The following is a 21,991-nucleotide window of genomic DNA, read 5'->3' on the forward strand; positions in this document are numbered from 1 at the left end:
GGGGCCCTGGGCCCGGGCCCATCTTGCCCAATGTGAAATCCGACTCTGGAAACACATATTGTGTGATGTTTGTTGTGGTGGTTGCGTATCGAGTGGCATTTGAGGCTTTCCATATTTTTGACAACAATTAAACATTATGTTGATCGAATTCCTAAACGAAGGCCGTTACGTACATGTATTTCGACGTTTACACTACGTATTATTTGTTGACATTAATTTACTGAGTCTTAAAAGTGAAAGTACAGTATGGCAGAGTTTAAAGCAGAAGAGTTTCTTGAAACTATAGATTGGGAGAAATTTGATAAGTTGAAGAAACCTGATTTATTAGCACTTGCCAAACATTATGACTTGAAAGTAAAGCAAACTACAAGAAGACAAGTAATCAAAAATGTCTTGATTGAGGTTTTGGTTGATGAAGAGTATTTTGAGGATTCCATTTTGGGCAAGAGAAAAGAGGTCGAAAGATTCAAGAAAGCAAGCAGATCAAACCCATGTAGAATTTGCTAGAGTAAAAGAACAAATGTTTGACAGGTGGGTTGGTTCAAAAGAAGTCAAAGATGATTTCGGCCAACTTAAGCAATTCGTCGGTCGCAACACATAGTGGCGTAGAGTGATTTTTCAAACTTTCCGTTTCACATAGTGGCGTACAGGTTTAGAGCTAGCTATTATCTTATAATAGTTATTTATATTTAATATTAAAGATACAGTGTAATAGTTTGAACCTTAAACTTCAATTTCATATGGAATATGACCACTAAGAGATAATAATGGACGAGTATCGACGCAATTACTAGTAGCATATCCTTCAAAAACGTTTTGCTCGGAGACGTATTTTGTCCTTCACGTACGCCACTATGTGTTGCGACCGACGAATTGGTTCTTATAGAAGAGTTCAAGAAATGTGTCCATGTTGACATTAAAACCCATTTGGATGAAAGCGCTAGCAAAATTAAGACGCTAAATGAGGCGGCGACAATGGCGGACGACTATGGCTTAACTCACAAATTGAATGGGAGTAGATTTGGTCATAACAGAAGTTATTCAAACAGGTTCAGCCATAATCAACCTAGAACAAATCAGGGTGGTACACAAGAAGGGAAACCTCAGTCTAATTCACAGCATAGTGCTGGTGGTAGAGGGACCCCAGGGAGTTCAGGTAACAAAGCAAAATTTGGGACTGAATTTAAATCCAAAGTAACTTGTACTCATTGTAAGAGACCAGGGCATACGATGACCCAGTGTTATTTCTTAAAAGGCAGACAAGACGCACAAAAACAGCAGCAAACTGCTAGTAATACTGTGGGATGTGCAGTGTCACTTGAGTCAAAGAAAAAAGTCAGTCAAATCAAGAAACAAGAATTCCCACAAAAGGGAGGTGACACAGACAAGGTGTGTGAGGAATTTGAACCTTTTGAGTTAGAGGGAGTAGTATCACTAGGTGATAATGGTAGTCCAAAGCCCATTAAGATTGTGCGAGACACATGTTGTGCACGGTCTATGATTCTGGAAGGAACTTTGCCCTTTAATGAGGATAGTTCAGCTGGTAATGCTTTGATCCAGGGTATTGGGATGGAAATACTTAATGTACCTCTCCACTTGACATCTGACTTGGTTTCTGGTCCTGTAACCATAGGAGTTAGACATGAATTACCAGTCAAGGGAGTGTCCATGTTGCTAGGAAATGATCTGGCAGGGGGGAAGGTTTTTCCTGACCCAATAGTCACAGATAAGCCCTGTATACAGGATGATAATAGTGAGGAAAAGGAGATATTTCCTGCATGTGCAGTGACACGGGCAATGAGTAAGAAGGCCTCATTAGAAACAATTGAGGACAACCAAATTGATGACTTAGGCTACAATTTGGAAGACACATTTGTGTCAAAGTTGAATAAGAAAGAAGATAATCTTCCTTCTCCTGGGGATAAAAATACCCCTAAAAGTGACACAGCCTCTGAGCATGAACAAATTGGGGAAACCATGAAAGACCCATTAAGTCATGACAAGCTGATTCTGGAGCAACAAAATGACCCAGAACTCAAAGAGATCAATCAAAGGGCATTGACCCTAGAAGAAGCAGAACAAAATTCTGTCTGTTTTTACAAACAAGGTGATGTGCCAATGAGAAAATGGCGCCCCCCTGATGTACCTGCCGATGAAGAGTGGAAGGTAGTGCACCAAATTGTGGTACCAAAAGTATACCACACTGAAGTAATTAACATAGCACATGATAGTCCCATGGCAGGGCATTTGGGTGTTAAGAAAACTCATGAAAGAATTCTGAGACATTTCTGGTGGCCCACTCTCAGAAAAGATGTTTCTGAATATTGCAAAACATGTCACATATGCCAAGTAGTAGGGAAGCCAAATCAGAAAATACCTCCTGCTCCGTTAAAGCCAATTCCAGCCTTTGATGAACCATTTAGTAGGGTTATTATTGATTGTGTAGGCCCCCTACCAAAGACTAAGTCAGGTAATCAATACCTTCTGACAATTATGTGCGCGTCAACACGCTTTCCTGAAGCCATACCATTTGTGGGGCTCCCCAAGTCCATACAGTCAGACCAATGATCAAACTTTACTTCTGGAGTATTTCAGCAGGTCATGTATCAATAGGTATAGAACAGTATACCTCAAGTGCTTACCATCCAGAATCACAAGGTGCACTAGAAAGGTTCCACCAAACTTTGAAAAACATGATCAGAACATACTGTTTGGAATTTCAGAGGGACTGGGATGAGGGAGTACACTTGTTGTTGTTGTTTGCTGCCAGGGAAGCTGTTCAGGAAACATTAGGATTTAGTCCTTTTGAGTTGGTGTTTGGACACACAGTGCGCGGGCCCTTAAAGTTGTTGAAAGAAAAGTGGCTCAATGAGAAATCAGATATCAACTTATTGGATTATGTCTCCAATTTTAAGCATAGGCTTAACAGAGTAACTGATATCGCCAAAGAAAACTTGAAACAGGGTCAGGCCAAAATGAAACAATGGTATGATAAACATGCCAAAGAGAGAGTGTTCAAACCAGGTGACAAAGTTCTAGTACTGTTTCCAATTCCAGGACACCCATTGCAAGCCAGATATCATGGCCCATGTGATGTAGAGTCAAAAGTGGGTGAAGTAGATTATATTATCAAGACTCCTGGTAGACGCAAGAGCAGGCAGTTATGCCACATAAATATGCTCAAAGAGTATGTTGAAAGAAGTGACAGTGGCATTCCAAAACCTGTGTGTACAGTAAAACATGCTGATAATGTAGACAAACATGCCGATGTAGACAAAATCGCCAATGTAGACAAGAGTAAAGATGATCATTCTGATGTCACATTTGACCAGGATAAAGAGCTGGAGCACAAAGAGTATAATGTAAAATTGAACAATTCTGATGTGCTCACTAATTTGGACTCAAAGTTAGGTCATCTTTCTCAAGATCAACAAAAGTCAAATTGCAAATTTGATTCACAAATTTGACAATATATTTCCTGATACGCCAAGTAGAACAAATGCTGCATTTCATGATGTAGATGTTGGTGATACAAAACCAATCAAGCAGCATCCTTACAGAGTCAATCCATTGAAAATGGAACATCTCAAAAATGAGATTAATTATATGCTAGACAATGATATCATAGAACCAAGTAGTAGTGAGTGGAGTTCACCATGCATTCTTGTTCCCAAGCCTGATGGTCATGATGGTTCATACCGATTGGTCGCAGACATGAGAGCTGCAAATGTTCATTCAAAGACAGACTCGTACCCAATTCCAAGAATTGATGATTGCATTGACAAAATTGGGAATTTGTTAGCAAATTTGATCTTTTGAAAGGGTACTGGCAGGTTCCACTCACAGACCGTGCCAAAGAGATTTCTGCTTTTTGTACACCATTTGGTCTTTACCAGTACAAAGTTATGCCATTCGGTTTGAAAAACGCCCCAGCAACATTTCAGAGAATGGTGAACCAAATTGTGGCAGACATAGAGGGATGTGAAGCGTATGTAGATGATTTGATTGTTTACAGTCAAACTTGGGAACAACACATGGAACAACTCCATCAATTGTTTGAGAAGCTGTCTGAAGTACAATTGACAGTCAATCTGGTAAAAAGTGAGTTTTGCCATGCCACATACTTAGGATATGTTGTAGGTCAAGGTCAGGTGAAGCCTATCAAAGCCAAAGTTGAAGCAATTGAGCAATACCCCACACCTGTAAACAAGAAGGCACTCATGAGATTTCTAGGAATGGTTGGCTATTATAGAAAGTTCTGTCCAAACTTTTCAGAGATAGCAAGTCCTTTGACTGATTTGTTGAAGAAAGATGCAAAATTCATTTGGTCAGAACAGTGTGAAAATGCTTTTCACAAAGTCAAATCAATACTCATGAGTTCACCAGTACTTACTGCACCTGATTCAGAAGCAGTTCAAGTTGACTGTTGATGCCAGTGACATAGGCTGTGGAGGTGTTGTGATGCAAGAGGGTGAAGATCAAATAGATCACCCCATTTGTTACTTTTCAAGGAAATTCAACAAGCACCAGAGAAATTACTCCACAATTGAGAAGGAGTGTCTAGCATTGCTATTAGCACTGCTACATTTTGATGTGTATTTGGGTACCACAGTATACCCTGTGCTTGTTTTCACAGATCACAATCCCCACACCTTCATCAACAGGATGAAGAACAAAAACCAAAGACTGGTGAGGTGGAGTTTGACCTTGCAAGAGTACAATCTGGACATCAAACATATTAAGGGAAAAGACAATGTAATGGCTGATGCCCTGTCCAGAATGGCATAAAAAAAACTTGATAAACAAAAGTTCCTTTTAAAAGGGAACTTGTGTGACAAGTAGTCACTGTGTATGATGAGTTAAATACTCAAAGTTGATAAATGTTGAAGTTGATGTAAAAGAAGAAAACATTTAAGAAAGTTTTCATTACATTCGAACTTTCTTCTTTTAAGGGGGAGGGTGTGATGTGCCCTGAGTAATTTGATTTAATTAAATTATTTAACTTTGTTTACAAGCTGAAAGTATTTCATGAGATGGGAAACCCCCTTGTACGTGCAAGATAATGGTGTGGAAAGTCATTTTGGAATTCCCCAAATTATTGTAAACAAAGTCAGATCTATGTTTGGAACTTGGAAATCCCCAGTTCAGTATATTGCACCATAGTCAGAAAAAAAAACCAGGAAGTGATGTAATGTGAAAGGTGAATGTGTATAATTAATATTGGGAAATCCCAAGATTGCAGCAATGTTGTGAAAATGTGATTGAAGTAATGGTTTATTAATAGATGATGGGTTTTTGCATGAGTACTGATATAAAAAGCTGGACGCTTTTGTTGGGACTTTACAGAATGCCGTGGGAGATTGAGAAACTCCACATGTGTGTGATGGTCTTCGTGCTTCAAAAAGAAGTACATTTTAACCAGTTTATATAGCCAATAATTGAGCTAATTTTAATACAGCAACGAAGAAGACAGCGAGCACACAAAAGTGCTCTTCCTCATCAAAGGATTAAAAGTTCTGTCAAATTGCTGGAGTTTGCTGGGTTTGTGAAGGCCACGCATCTGTCAAAAACAGCGGAGCTGTGTTAAAGAAACATGTTCCCTGGGAAAAGAGTGATTGGTGAAAGAAACACCATTTTTAGAGAAAGCAGCGCAAGGAGATGTATTTGTGGAGAAAGCAGCGCAAGGAGATATATTTGTGGAGATAGCAGCGCAAAGGAGATGGGAGGAAGCATCATCATTTTCGTATGAGGATTTTATACGCAAGGATTTATAAATGCAAGTGTACTATGGACTTCGCTGATTTTCGCAGGACAAGTGAATAAGGATATATTACATCAGTCGTCCAGAACATTGCAAGAACTCTAGAATCACCAACAAGAAGACCGCTGGTTAAGTACCGATAGAGTAAAACTGATTGTGTGATTTTAGTGTATATTGTTGTTATATGTACCAAGCATACTTTGTTTTCAATTAAAGACTTAGATTATGTTAGCTTAATCAAACAGTGTATTTGTGTTGTGCATTCGTGTGAGTTCGGGTAAAAGGTGATTTTGGCCTTGAGTCAAGTACGACTCGTAACAGTATGTACATTTAAAATGATACTTACACGTATAGCTGTACATGTTATCCAGGGTTGCGCCCCTCTGATCAATACGATCGAGTCCCCAAGATCCTACACCTTGAAGAGCTTTCACCACCCCATCCTGTTCTACATATTTGACGCCCTTCAATCCTTGAAGCTGCAACATAAAAATCAATTATAGAATTCAGACGATACAGACCTATTCAAACGATACCTAGCCTGGTACATAACACTCACCTACATTTAAATCAAATTTCAAGTTTCAGCTTCATACGCGCAGGTCGGAGGGGAGCACGACCTAGCAATCAAATGTTTGCAATCAAATATTGAGAATAAAGCTGACACAAAAGATAATGGCTTGGGTTTTATAAAGTATATCACAAGGCTTGGTATTTAAAGTGGTGTCATTTCTGTCACACGCTGTACTCTTACACGATCTACTTATAAAGTAGATCATAAGGCTTGGTATAAGGGGTGTCATTTCTGCCGCACACTCTTAAACGATCTACTTATTTTTGAATAGAAACTTGTCAAATTTGTCAAGGGATATTATTCCTATAGTCTATTCAAAATGTCTCATCAAAATGACATGTCGAGTCGACGAGGTCATTCACCGAAGTCATTCACCAAACTCAATTGATTGATCTTTCTTCCGACAAATTGTAATTTTGTTATTCTTTACCCAAAATAATATTTGATATAACTGCTGGGAAATGTTTCTGTCCATTTTAAGCATATATAACAAGGTAAAATGAAAGAAATCCTACTGGCTATTTTGGCTGTTTAACATGTAGTTCTATGGGGGATTTAAGGCATGGGGTATGGGCGACCTTGAAGTACAGGTATCTGGAGAAGGGAAGCAACGAGTTACCCCAAATCACAGCGACAGGTAGTGACTGGGCTGCCGAGTGCTAATATATTTTGGAAGGTTCGTGTTTGTTTTAAATTTTGGGGCGTTTTTCCAAAATTGCGATATTTCAAAAAAGCGACATGCCAAAGACAAATCTTTTTGCACATACTTTGTTATTGCTAATACAACTCTTTTCTGCATACCTACGTTACAATTCGTTGTGGTGATTTAGTAATATTATAAATTTTGTGACTGCATTTTGGCGTTTTCGATGCGATTTTAGGCTTACCGTGATTTAACGTTGATATCTGGTCTTGCTCCTTTTATAATTTTACTATGATCGTCGGCTTTTGTAAATAACAGAATGTAGATTGGCTCTGAATAAGTATCGTAGTCCTCTTGGTGGTTTTTTTTCATGATATAATTAGTTTGTATTTGCATGTAACAACCCAAACTCGACCTCTGAATTCGGGGTTGAAGACTGTTTTCGGAATTCCTGTGGACTCAAACAAGTGCACGAGTGGCGACTATGGTTTTATACTTCCCGCATTCATGATTGCGTCAACGCCTAATAATATACTTCTTTGTATAGGTTGACTGTAGCTGGTATACGACTGGTATACAAAGAATTGGTTACATGTCAATGACCATTAACTTCAGGGATAGACCCTTTGCACGCCTTTCTATCATGCAGTATCTTTACCCGCAGACATGTGCCCGTGTCATGTGCCAATATTGCGTAACGTTAAAGGTTAATATATTTTTTTGACATTGAGAGGACTGTGTGCTTCTATGGGCGAGCGGTCTAAGGCGTTGTGGCCAGTTTCTTCGTTTCTGTTTTGATCGTCGCTTGTTCGAAACCGTGCGTCTGTTACTTTTCTTATGCTGCTTTATTTTTCCAGCGTTGTACCTAGAAAAACTAATTTTAATTAATTAATTAATTAATTAATTAATTAATTAATTAATTAATTAATTAATTAATTAATTAATTAATTTATTTATTTATTTATTTATTTATTTATTTATTTATTTATTTATTTATTTATTTATTTATTTATTTTTCGATTGATTATTTGATGATTGAGTGAGCAGATTTATCGATTGCTACTTTAGTTGTGGGACTTCTATTTATTTTGAATGACATCGTACATTAGTATTGATTTTTTCTGTTAAACATTATCAAGAATTAATATCACAGGTTTTAGTGCAGATTAGAAGTTGGCTTAGTGATACTATCTGTTGATTCAGAACCAGAAGGTGCCGGGTTCGATTCCCACCTATGTCTATTTTTTAAAGACTTGGAAAATTACTGCAGTAAGTTTATTTGGCGCGCGATCTTAGTTATTCAATTTCTGATGGCTGTGCCTCTTACAGACACCCTCCCTCTGGAATCCAAACCATGGTTCGCTCATTACACCTCCCTTAAAGTCATGACTCAAAATTATTTGATATCAGAAGGGCATTCCTCGTATTCAGAATGCAATTCAAGATGTCTGATGTGCTCCCAGATCCCACAAAAAATACAAACGTTAGCAATGTAGTTGAGGAATATATCAGCTATCACATACTCTTTGAATTTTGACAATTAACCGCGCCGTTTTTGAAATAAAGAATTTTGATGAAACTACCTCATTTCAATCCGTTCCACGGAGTCAATATTATCAATGACAATAGACGGCATACAGATCATCGATGGATATTTGAATCCGTAGAAAGGTTTGAAATTGAGGGAGTTTCGTAAAATTGTAATATTTCAAGAACAATGTGGTAAATTGTCAAAATACAAAAAGTACATGATACCTGATATTTTCCTCAACCACGCCAGTTATTTGTTGTGTTTAATTGTGGCGTTAAAATATAAAATATCCAAACAATTAAATTTATGACGATATTGTTCTGTATAAGACTGGCTTAAAGTCCTCAAAGGAGAGAATTTGTCGCCCAATTACAAGAATCAATGTACCTCAATTGTTTGCTTAAATTACGTGCCATGACCACGGATAAGATACCAAACATTTGTGTAAAGCACTAAAAACGAGTAAAAGTAATTATATTGAAAATAAAGAAGCTTGAACATGTCCAAAGTAGCCGAGAAAATGAGTAAAATTGCATGTCACGATCACCAAAATGGTTATATCTATATTTTTATGCTATGAAATGATAGATATTTACTAACGTGAGCCAAATTAAAAAAGTCGCCACTAGTTCCATTCCCATTTAATCAGAGTCTGATGAGTTTGTGGCAAAATAATTTATATAATAATTTTCTATACACTTTCCTTAGAAGGTTGATACCAAATTTGAAATCAAAAGTTTAATCATCGTGAGCATAGGAACCGTTGTTTGGAAATTCGTGCAATTTTAAAATGACAAATTACGAATATCAAAATGCATGGTATCAGCTTAGGGTTAAATAGTTGAATATATCATAATTTTTACTTTGGATTTCAAAATCTTTACTTATAAAATGCAGTAAAAGATATCCACAGCAAACAGCAAGGCCCCGCTAATTAGTGTATTGCTTTTCGAGTTAGTGTACTGGAAACAAAACCTGCGTTTTACCTGACAACAAATCGAATTTTCTATAATAGTAACACCATATGAGGTACTGATCATGCGCAAATCGTAGAATAGAAACTAAGCGGCAGGCTCTATGGTATCTCATATCATGTAAATGGTATGCTTAGCCTGAGTCGCTCGGCCTATCTCGAACAAAATCGCCATGCGTAGCTTTTGAAAAACGAGAGGATTCGCCGTACTATCACGGCAATTTTTGACACGAAGATATAGGGATGATGACGCAGTGCCCCGGGTATGGACGTCGGGCTTCACCCCTTTTTTTATAAGATTTTCGCGTAGAACCCCCAAATTAATTTAAGAAAATGGAAGATTAGATTACCATAAAAACGAAACAGTAATCTTTATCGGGGTTCTATGTAATTTTTACATAGATTTTTCACAATTTGTTTAGTCTCATTTTCACTAAATTCAAAAAATATTTTGGCGTAGAGACGAATCCAACGAGCCAAGTGATGGTCAGAATTCAGTCGGCCATTACTGGGTCCCATCTGCACAAAATTGGTGTTGTTACCGGTACTGCCCAGTTGGGTGGATTGAATCCGCTTAAATATCGATATTGGATTGTATTGTGTTGTAAACTTTCATCATTCTTTTGTCTACGTGTAACACGGGTAATGGAATGCAGTTTAATATCCCCGCCAAGGCCACACCATTTCACATTTAGGTGGAATAGACCTAAGGAGGGACCCAGTTATGGCTGCCATTGAGGTGTGGGAATGCGTGAAATTGGATTCGTCTATATAAAATTTAAATAAAATTCTCTGCCTCCTAAACAACATCAACTGTACCACAATTGGGTATCACGTATCGTTATATATGTTGTGCAAGTAATATTCATATATTCTTTTATACATAGGATGCTTCAGTTTTTACACAAAAATATTTCATCCAAAACACCACACTCGGCTATTTCAAAAGGTAATCAGACTTCTTTAGCATGTGCAATAAATTAGTATTAAAATCAAGTTGTTCCTTTTTTACGCATTTTAAAAACACTTGATTAATGGCGAATGCTGCTGTGCATGAGACCCGGCCCAAAAACCACATAAACGAGCATATAATCAGATTAAGTGATAAATATATAAAACACATACCAAGTTGACGTTTGCATCAGGGAAACTACGTATGGCAAGTCCAAAAGAATACTTCCATTTGATTTCCATTGTTGAAACGTCATTTGTTAAAGCCATCATTTGCAGAGATGATGCGAATTGGTCGACATCAACGTTATCCTGAAAATACAACAACGCAATGCGCATTTAGACGTTATGAGAAATTTTTGTGAATTTTTACTAAAAAGCTCCAAAACTTAATTTCTGCACTCTTGTATTGCTTTCTTTTCTTTTCTTTTCTTTTCTTTTCTTTTCTTTTCTTTTCTTTTCTTTTCTTTTCTTTTCTTTTCTTTTCTTTTCTTTTCTTTTCTTTTCTTTTCTTTTCTTTTCTTTTCTTTCTGTCTTTCTTTCTTTTTTCTTTCTTTGTTTGTTTTTTTGTTTGTTTCTTTTTTTTTCTTTCTTTTTTCTTTCTTTCTTTTTTTCTTTCTATCTGGAAATCGACCTTGGCTGTGCATTGATTGTTCAATCTTATGATTATTGATTGGCGACATTTTGTCAGCGCTCAGAATGATGAACAATAGCCGAATCAAAGCTGGCGTCAGGGCTTAACCCACCACTTATTGTAACAGAAACCATTTAATCACCCTTCATTTCAGAAAAAGTCCAAGTACTGAAACAGTGCCTAATTTGCATATATCCAAAATTGCCGCTTTATGCAGGGGTGAAAAAATATTTTATTATATTTTATAATTTTTGAAATAAAAAAAAATCCGCATTTTTTTTTTTCAAATCGCGCGATTTTACAAATGCGCGCGCAAGCTTTGAGACAAAAAGGGAATTTTTATTTTGGTCTAATACATAGGTAACATCACAAAATGGTTCAAGGTCAACAGAGCTCAATGGAATTTGATCTTCTTTGCCATGTTCCCAAAGTAACAAACCAGCGGTTTATATATTTATGTATCCTATGTATTTAAATATTTTGTTTCATTATTTTGATGTATTTTAATGTATATTTTTATGTGACCCCTGGGCCTCATGGAAGAACAGAGGATACCTTAAAACATCCACTGAATGAGTAACCCAGGCAAAAGAAGAAATAAAACAAACAAACAAACAAACAAACCAGCTGAAATATGACAAACTATTCTTTTTTTTAATGTTTCTGCAAGCGGAGCAGTATGAAACCATTTTTATCAAATTCAGATCATTTTTGTGGAATCCAAATTTTGACATTTGTCCTTTTCCCCCATAACTCAAGAAATGTATATCGGAGACAAGTCAAACTATACTTTTTCTGAATCCTTATGACGATAGGAATACATTTGTATGGTTATTAACAACAATGGACCAAATTTGAAATTTCACCCCTGCATAAGCAGCCATTTTGGATTTATGCAAATTAGGCAGTGTTCCACTACTTGGACTTTTGCGGACTTTTAATATGTTCATTATATACACTCATAGAAATTGTTCGTTGGCATTACTCAGTAAGTTGATGTAAGTCGTTGCGTCAACTTTCCGAGTAATGCCAACGCGTACAATCTTTTGAGTAACGCTGACTCGATATCATTATGTTGGTCGCACTCATTTGCACTTACTTTATTGAGTTGTTACAACTCAGAAAATGAAACTAGCCTAGGTTAGCATAATTTTCTAGAGGTGTGCTAATTGCTATAGTATACACAATTTTGCACTGATTGCTAATTGTGCAGAAAATGATCCAATTACGTGAATTAAGTAACAAAGTACCAGTAACTTAATATGAACGAGTTACATCAACTTACATGTTGAGTTACAATAACTCAACTAATTGGTTCTTTGAACCTTGTTTATTTTTCTAAGTTCCCTGAACTTGAATTCAGAAGTTGGCATTACTTAAAAAGTTGACGCAACGACTTACATCAACTTTTAAGTAATGCCAACAAAGTTGATTAGTTGACGGAACTTTTGAGCTTTTTCAGCATTTTTAAGTTCGGATAACTAAAATGAATTTTTTTTGTCAACTTTTACACTATTTTTGAGTTGTCCAAACTTACTCCTTTTGAATTGCGCCAACAAGGCGAACAAGTCATTTCTATGAGTGTACGCTTCTGAAATGAATGGTGATTAAATGGTTTCTGTTACAATTAGTGGCGGGTGATTTACTTGTTTATATTATTAGTATTTAAATAGTAAAACATACCTCTAACACAACAATGTATGATCCTGGTACAGGCTCGTTGTCTGTCATCAACGGCGCTAGCTCTGCGCAAGAGACGGCCAAAACAGCGAACAGTACCAACAGCATCATGATGAATCTTTCTGGATTTAAAAGAAGATTTTTAAAAGACATTTTTATACATACAAATAAATTGTGACCCGGCAGCACAAACGAGCCGTAAATTCCCTAAATTGTATTCTGAGTTATGGTGTAAAATGTGTACGAAGGTCGTATTCATCGGTCACTTAAGCTGGCGCGACATCCGTCTTATTTTGATAGTCACAACACCAATCAATAATCCTATTATTGAAGTGGATAATAAGCTTCTACCTTAGATGGCTATAGAACTTTTAATAGCTCTGGTCTTTGTTTGCTTTTGCTAAATCCTTTTCAAGTGGTGGGTTATTTGTATAGGTATGCATAACCAACAATTAACAATGAGAGAACACTTCTTAAACCTCGTTGACTTGGGGATGATTTGAAATGACCGCCAATTATGACTGTTTGATATTTATTGCCGGCAATGTTGAAAAAGAGACACACATAGAAACGAAAAAGCTATAATTTTGTTGAAGGCGCAAAGTTTAACTAACCATAACTCTGCTTCTGGTTATCGTTTGATGTCAAATGTTATACCATTTTTGAGTTTATGATGTTGATTGTTTAAACACGAAATAAAACAAAATTGACGGGGAGGAATTTACGGCTCATTCGCCGTGGACGGTCACAATTTGCAAAGCTCATCATGATGACTTACACAATAAAACCTTTGAAAATCAATCAAGCAATCAATTAACATATCAATCAATCAATCATTTTGATTTTGAAAGCAATGGGCTCGATGTACGAGTACGCTGCAGACCAGAGCAAGATATCAATCATTTTCAAACCCAGGCACAGGTAACTGTTGTGGCGATATATTATTTTATAGCCCGTGCCTTCTAGTTTAATTTATTTATTTATTCAAAACTATGGTGTCATTCACCTCGAGTGAGATCACTCTCTCGTATCATGTCGATTAGACTATCGTTAAACGTCACAATGGTCTTTTGTAAAGAGAGGTTTTGTGGACGATGCAAACGGAGGTTTAATTGTAGTCTGTGGCATTCACTCAGATGGTTAACATCTCTCCATAAACTCTCCGTGTGCGTCAAGATTTGAACACAACTTCTTAGTTTAGAGCGAGTACAATTCTCGCTAATTATAACTGGATAATGGAGTTTGTTCTACTCCTAGTTCTCTTGTTAGTTTTAATATAAAGTTTTATACCGAATGAAGAAGATGTAGTAAGTAATAAATATAACTTAATTAACAGTAAATTGGGTTTTGATTGTCTTCATGTTTGTGTGATAATACTCGTGCTTGGCTGATTCTAAAAGCCTAAATAAGTCCCTGGTTGAACCTCTGGTTCTATGAAGAACTTTATTTTAGCGCCCCTACTCAGGCCAAATCTATGATGAAGAGACGATGAACCGAATACCAATCTTGAGGGACTAGTCGAGACGAGTGAACCAAGACGCATCTACCAAGCCGTGTGATCATTCCCTGGTACCTACCTCGCCGGTTAAAATATTTAGCGAGTCCTATTCCCAAAGTTCTTTATTAGAAATGGTGGAGAAAGCCAAGGCGTTTTGATATTTTTATATCAATGTTATTTTAAAGATCACACTTACAAGAGACAATTTTACCCAATATATTAATACATCTTGTTCATCGCCGGCCGAAGACGTCAGCGGAGTTTCTGAGTGATGCTACGGGCTACCCTTACCATTTTTGTTTCAAATTTTATTTTGGTAAGTTAAAATGATGGTGGTAAGTTTTATTTTGGTGGCATCAACATATATTGTGTGTAAATCTATAGTCTAGGCACGTAGTAGATAGGCCTATTTCATTTCAAAATTTGACGAGTTGAGTAATTTTGCGCTAAACATGGGCGTTGGCTGCCAATCGATACCAGCTGTGTATGTGACGGGTTTGCATTTATGTGTAATCAATGGAGTGTACAATTGTATTCATTGAATTGAAGCTTGCTTTCTTGGGTCAGTCCTTATAAGCTGGGCTTTGTATTGTGTCTGATTGTTCATTCAGCCGTCATAAACTGTGGCGTGGCATGTATTTAAAATTCGCGCGCGTTGACTCATTCAATTGAATTTGCTTTCTTTGTCAGTCAACCGGGTTCATTGATGGTCATCATGTTTGTAGTATGTACTATGATTGCTAATATGAATTATTTGGTCAGTGAATTAATGGCATGTAAATAGAAAGTGGAAACTTGTATATAGGTTATTTGAAAAACTTTGTTGATGTAAATTAATAAGTTGACTTTGAAAATATTCTAAATAATTTTGCTTTATTATTAAAGCGAGTCAATTTATCAACTTATTTTGATGACAAATATTATGATGGATTTAATTTTTGTAAGCATCCATGGCTTCTGGTGATGATAGTAATTCATCTGATAGTAATACATCTGATAGTAATTCTGATGATGAAATATTAGATTTTGATTTAAACATGGCTACTAAGTACGACATGTACGATTTAAAAATCAAATATTCAGGAAATCCTGAAGATGATTTAGATTCTTTTATTACCAAATTTTCAAATTATGCTGCACTTCGAGATTATACTGCGCCAAAAGCAGCATTGGCTCTGACAATTAAAATTGAGGGCAATGCTAGCGTCTTTCTTGAGTCAATACCCGAAAGCGATAAGGATACGGTTGATAAGATTAAGGCTCTTCTTAAGGAGAATTTTGAGGGTGATTCGTGGCGTTGGGGAATTGAATCAAAATTGCTGTCGCGTAAACAACTCACCAATGAAACTTTGGACGTATACGCGTCAGATGTTATGCGCTGGTGCAGACAAGTTGGTAAAACAGATTCCGAGCAAATGTCAATTTTTGTCAGAGGTCTATTGCCTCCTTTGCGTGGATTTGTGTTTTCCAAAGAACCTAAGACATTCCGTAATGCCTTAGACGCGGCACGATTAGGTATCGCAGTGCAGCAAACCGCTGAAAGTGACACATCTAGTACTAAAACTATAGAAAACTCTAGTAATTCAGTGGATGAAGTAAATGTAACATTGGATTCTGTAGCAAGCATGGTTTCTAATATAAGTACTAGACTGGGGAAGTTAGAAAGTGACAAAGATAGTAAAAAGGTTTCCTTTGCAAACTCATATCAAGATCATGTGCCCATCAATAGGTCTACCAAACGAAACATAACATGTTATAGATGTGGACGTATAGGCCATGGGTGGAGAAAATGTTATGCAAAACAGGGAATTGACGGTAAACCTTTAAACTAATGTACCCATCTGCGAGGGATCGTAAGAGAAACAAGCATGTTCAAAAACATGCAGGTGGGAGTGAGTATAGTCGTAAGAATGAACATGTATTTGCCAATTGTGACAAAAAGGAGGACATAGCCCTTTACCACCTTTTGGACAGAGTGATATGAACAATTCCGATTTATTTGTTGAAATTAATTTGTCTGATTCAAATACCATTTCGGCTTCCATAAATTGCAATCCAGTTGAATGTTTGGTTGACACAGGTGCTTCAATTAATCTAATAAACCATGATTGGTTGTATTCAAACCTGCATTCTGTTCATCATATGATACAAAAACCTCGTATTAAATCTGCTCGAGTAGCAAATGGTAGTGATTTAGAGGTAACAGGATTTATTGTTTTGGTCATATCTGTCAATGGTGTACTTTTTCCGGTGCCTTTGAATATTGCACGCAATCTTAGTTCTTGCATCATTTTAGGCAAGAAGTTTTTGAAGAAACATTGTGCCATTATTGATTGTGGTGATAGTAAGTTGAAGCTCAAAAAGCGTAGTCAGATTAGAGTGCTAGAGAAACAAGAAATTCCTCCTCACACTCAGTCTGTAGTTTGTGCAAAAATAAACAATAGGCTACCAGTACAAACCATTGGTCTCTGTCAAGGTGGTAAGCGTGTTACTGCCCTGGGAATTTTAGTTGCCAATACGGTGTCAAGTGTAATTGATCAATGTGCTCATTTAGTTGTAATGAATACAACGGATGAACCAATCATTTTGTATCCTAGGACTAAATTAGGCACTTTTACACTGATGGAATCTGAGAAAATAGTTCCATTTCCTAACTTGAAGGAAGAATTTGTCAATGAAATTCACTCATCGCCAATTGATAGTAAGGATGAGGATCCTAGACTTCAAGAAGTACTTTCTAAAGTATCTGTAGACACTGATCATTTGTCATCTTCAGAAATGTCAGAAATTACTAATTTGTTCAACGAATACATTGATATATTTAAAGTGGAAGGAGGTCCGCATGGAGATTATTCTGGTGTAAAACATGAAATAAAAACAAATGGACATCCACCAATTAGATCTCGACCATATAGATATACTCCACATATTCAAGCGGAAATCAAGAAACAAGTCAATGAAATGTTAGATCAAGGAATTATTACAGAGTCAACTAGTCCATGGTGTTTTCCTGTATGTATGGTACCCAAGGCTGGTTCTCCAGGTTCTTATAGATTTGCGATAAATTTCAAGAAATTGAATGATATTTGTCCACGTGACAATTTTCCTTTGCCAAACATTAACGACGCACTAGATAGCTTAGGCGCTGCCAAACCCAAATACTTCTCAACTTTAGACCTTGCTTCAGGTTATTGGCAAATAGGCTTAGAAGAGAGTTCAAAACCTCTCACCGCTTTTGTGACACAAGATGGTCTATTTGAATTCCAAAGAATGCCATTTGGCCTTCATAACGCTCCTGCGACATTTCAACGCGCTATGCAAGAAGTTTTGAGAGGTCTTAACTGGCAGTTTGTTCTATGTTATCTGGATGACGTCATCATTTTCAGTAATTCATTTTCTGAGCATTTATGTCATCTAAAACAAGTGTTTGACCGTTTTCGTCAAGCTGGTCTAAAACTACAGCCAAAGAAATGTTCATTTGGTCAGAAAGAAGTGAAATACTTGGGTCATATAGTGAGTGAAAATGGTGTTGCGACAGATCCTGACAAAGTCAAAATTGTAAAGGAGTATCCCCCACCTACCAAGGTCTCTGAGGTCAGGTCATTTTTGGGTTTTGTAGGGTACTACAGAAAATACATCAAAGATTTTTGTAAGATTGCAGAACCACTCACCAATTTAACAAGAAAAGAAGTGCACTTCGTTTGGGATGAAAAGTGTAAAACTGCTTTTGAAACACTCAAACAAAAGTTGCAAGAACCACCAATTTTGGCATATCCTAGATTTGATGGCACGGAATTCATTTTGCAAACCGATGCCAGTGGGGTAGGCTTAGGATTCATTTTGGCTCAGAATCAAGATGGAAAAGAACGAGTCATATCTTATGGTGGTAGAGCTTTGCACAAAGGTGAGAAGAATTACACGACCACAGAATTAGAGGCCTTGGCAGTTGTTGAAGGAGTCAAAAAATATGCCCCATATCTACAACATGGTGTAAAATTTACAGTAGTCACAGATCATTGTGCACTGAAATGGCTTTTCAGCAAGAAACAAACAATTGGTCATTTAGCTAGGTGGGCAATTAAACTTCAAGCATATACATTTGATGTAGTACATGTCAGGGGACGCAATAATGGTAACGCTGATGCACTTAGTAGGTTAAACTATGACTCTCTAAACACTTGTGTCGATTGTAACCATTGTAAGTCTGATTCACAAAATTCTGAAGAATTAAACAATGTATGGATAGGTTCAGACTTAGACAAGATTTCGGAGGACGTTTTGTCTGAGCTGCCTGATGACAATGTAGATAGTGATGTTAGAAGTGACACAAAACCTGAAGTGAATGTTGTCAAAAATATACGTTATCAATATGGTAAACGTGTTGGGAATGACAAAAGGTGGAAAACAAAGATGTACCGACTCTTCCAGCTGAAATCAATTTACAAGGGTTTAAAGAAGCACTGCTGACCGATACTTTTGCTAGTTCTATGTTGAATTTTCTAGAGCACGACAAATTGCCAGATGATGCTCTCAAAGCTAGAAATCTGTTGTTGCAGGCTGATCAATATTATGTCCATGAAGGATTATTATATCACATTTGGCATACTCCAGCAAAGAGGCACATGCCAGAAAGGAATACTCATATCAGTTGTATGTTCCAATCACTTTTGTTGATACAGTTCTGAACAACTGTCATGATCACGTGTTAGCTGCACATTTTGGATTTCAAAGAACTTACAGCAAAATTCGTCAGCGGTACTTCTGGAAAGGGATGTATCGTGATGTAGATAACTGGGTTAGATCTTGCATATCCTGTTCTCAACGCAAAACGCATAGGCACAAAGTTATCGCCCCAATGCAAATCATGAAAGTACCAGGTGCTTTCCAACGCGTTAGTGTTGATATTTTAGGACCTTTACCAATTACAACCTCTGGCAACCGTTATGTTCTTTGCTTTACGGATCACTGCACCAGGTGGCCCATTTTGGTACCTTTGAAAGTAACAAATGCTTCAACAATAGCAAGAGCATTTTTTGATAATGTCATATGTGTCCACGGTTGTCCAGAAACGTTATTAAGCGATAGAGGAACAAATTTTCTAAGCAAGATCGTTTTGGAAGTGTGTCGAATCATGCGAACACAGAAATTGAATACCTCAAGTTATCACCCACAATGCAACGCGATACAAGAGCGGTACAATGCTGTAATTTTAGACACCATTTCACACTATGTAAATGAATTCCATACTGATTGGGATCAATATATCACAGCCATACAGTTTGCATATCGTACAACTCCTGCTGAAAACTCCGTTGGATTCAGTCCGTTCTTTCTTTTGTATGGTAGAGAAGCGAGACTTCCTTTAGATGTAACGCTCACGTCAGACTGCAATTATGCAGAACAGAATCTCAGAGAGCACATTCATCATCTAATCTCTCAATTAGAAATTGTAAGGAAGATCTCACAACGTCACGCAGAGCAAAATCAAAACAAGATGAAGGAACGTTTCGATGAGAGTGCAACGGAAGTTCCTTATCAAGTTGGAGACTCAGTATGGGTATATATTCCTGCATTGCAGCAAGGACTTTCACGCAAACTTCAGAAATTCTGGTCGGGTCCATACCTGCTTGTTGAACAAACAGGTCCAGTCAATTTCCGTGTACGTAATCTAGAAAACAACAAATTGATTACTACACCAATTCACGTCAATCGTATGAAATTTGCATATGATAGGTATGTCCGACCAAGCAATGATACTGAACCAACAGATTTAGAACAAAGAGATCCAATTCCAGGACTTGTTCCGGACGATTGTCCTGAGGACTCTTTTCTTCCTCTTTTGGCCACACAAGAATCTGAGAAAACAAAGGTTCTAATCATTCCAGGTCTGCCACCAGTTCAGGATAAAACTCCTGAATATGTGATTGAGCATATTATCAGAGGACGCTATAGAAATGGGCGTCTAGAATATCTCATAAAGTGGCGGGATTTTCCAAAATCAAGAAACACTTGGGAACCAGAGACAAACTTGAACGCAGCTGCTCTTGAGTCTCTGAAGACCAATCCTGTCAAAATTACTGGTAAACTGTAAAGGCCAGACTATGGAATCAGTATCATTGTTAGATCAGTTGTAAGCAACTCGATCAAAAGGCTGTGTGAAAAAAAAAAAAATGATGTCTTGACAAATGTGAAATTAGGCATAATATTATAATTATTATGTGATTTGTAATTATCAAAGAATACTTCTAAAGATTTTTGTGCATTTACAAATTTATGAATGACTAATATAAAAGTCAAAGGACGTCAAAATGAAAACAAATATATTTGGCATTTGATAAATGTAGAAAGTTATATGATGAATTGATTTTGAATTTTAATTTGAAAGTTTGTCACAATTGTACTATTTGTAATTGTGTGGAATTGGATTATCACAAAATAATGTATTTTGATTTATAATGACAATGAACCCGAATGTATATTTGGTTGGCGCGTATGTTGTGGATTTGTACAATATTGGAACAAATTGTCTGTAGGTAATTAAGTAATGAAACATTTAAGAAATTAAGAAATGTAGAATTGTAATGTTGATGCCACCATCATTTTATTTTGATTCAATTAAAGTAAGGTAAATTATTGTATTTCGCGAAATGTACTACAGCGTGTTACAATGTATTGCGATATTGAAGGAAATCAGTTCGAGAAAATCCTCAAAAGAAACATTCCCATCTCGATGTAATCATTTTGGAACCCCGGAGAAGAGTTTTGCCTAAGTACGTGAAAGGGTATGTAAGGGATGTTTGTGTAATGTAAATAAAATTTAGTCATTGATTTTTCCGTGAAACCGAAATTACCTGAAAATTAGGCCTTTAACAATAATTGTAAATTTTCGGGTCAATTCGGTATCAGGAGTTCCACAGATGCTGATACGACGATGCATTGATGAATTACATTTCGTAACAAGGAATCATCACACAACGAGGATACACTGACGAGGATAAGAGGATTTATATCGCATGGATTTACCTTCATAAAATTTTGTTTAATAATCAATGAATTATACATATGTCCTGAATTGTTATCAGAGACAGTCAAATAATGATTGTATAAACATAAATGAAATTTGCAATTCAATTAAGAACTGGAAAGTAGAACAAATTTGGTGTTCAATAAATTTACTTTTGTCAGGCGCCAAAACTTTTAGGGAGGGCGTATGTTGTGGCGATATATTATTTTATAGCCCGTGCCTTCTATTTTAATTTATTTATTTATTCAAAACTATGGTGTCATTCACCTCGAGTGAGATCACTCTCTCGTATCATGTCGATTAGACTATCGTTAAACGTCACAATGGTCTTTTGTAAAGAGAGGTTTTGTGGACGATGCAAACGGAGGTTTAATTGTAGTCTGTGGCATTCACTCAGATGGTTAACATCTCTCCATAAACTCTCCGTGTGCGTCAAGATTTGAACACAACTTCTTAGTTTAGAGCGAGTACAATTCTCGCTAATTATAACTGGATAATGGAGTTTGTTCTACTCCTAGTTCTCTTGTTAGTTTTAATATAAAGTTTTATACCGAATGAAGAAGATGTAGTAAGTAATAAATATAACTTAATTAACAGTAAATTGGGTTTTGATTGTCTTCATGTTTGTGTGATAATACTCGTGCTTGGCTGATTCTAAAAGCCTAAATAAGTCCCTGGTTGAACCTCTGGTTCTATGAAGAACTTTATTTTAGCGCCCCTAC

The 21,991-nt window shown here is 36.7% G+C and overlaps 1 protein-coding gene across 1 annotated transcript in view; it reads right to left on the bottom strand.

The window, feature by feature from the left end:
• The window catches only part of LOC140155008 (aqualysin-1-like), a 62,774-nt gene extending 49,910 nt beyond the window's left edge, over positions 1–12,864 (bottom strand). The window contains exons 1-3 of the mRNA XM_072177679.1: positions 12,751–12,864; positions 10,608–10,745; positions 6,108–6,240 (exon numbers count right to left, since the gene is read on the bottom strand). Of these exons, the coding sequence (XP_072033780.1) occupies positions 6,108–6,240; positions 10,608–10,745; positions 12,751–12,858 (379 nt within the window). The 5' untranslated portion in view covers positions 12,859–12,864. The remainder of the gene's footprint in view (positions 1–6,107; positions 6,241–10,607; positions 10,746–12,750) is intronic.
• Between the last annotated feature and the right edge of the window lie 9,127 nt (positions 12,865–21,991).

This window comes from Amphiura filiformis, chromosome 6, assembly GCF_039555335.1.
Source record: "Amphiura filiformis chromosome 6, Afil_fr2py, whole genome shotgun sequence".
NCBI classification, from domain to species: domain Eukaryota; kingdom Metazoa; phylum Echinodermata; class Ophiuroidea; order Amphilepidida; family Amphiuridae; genus Amphiura; species Amphiura filiformis.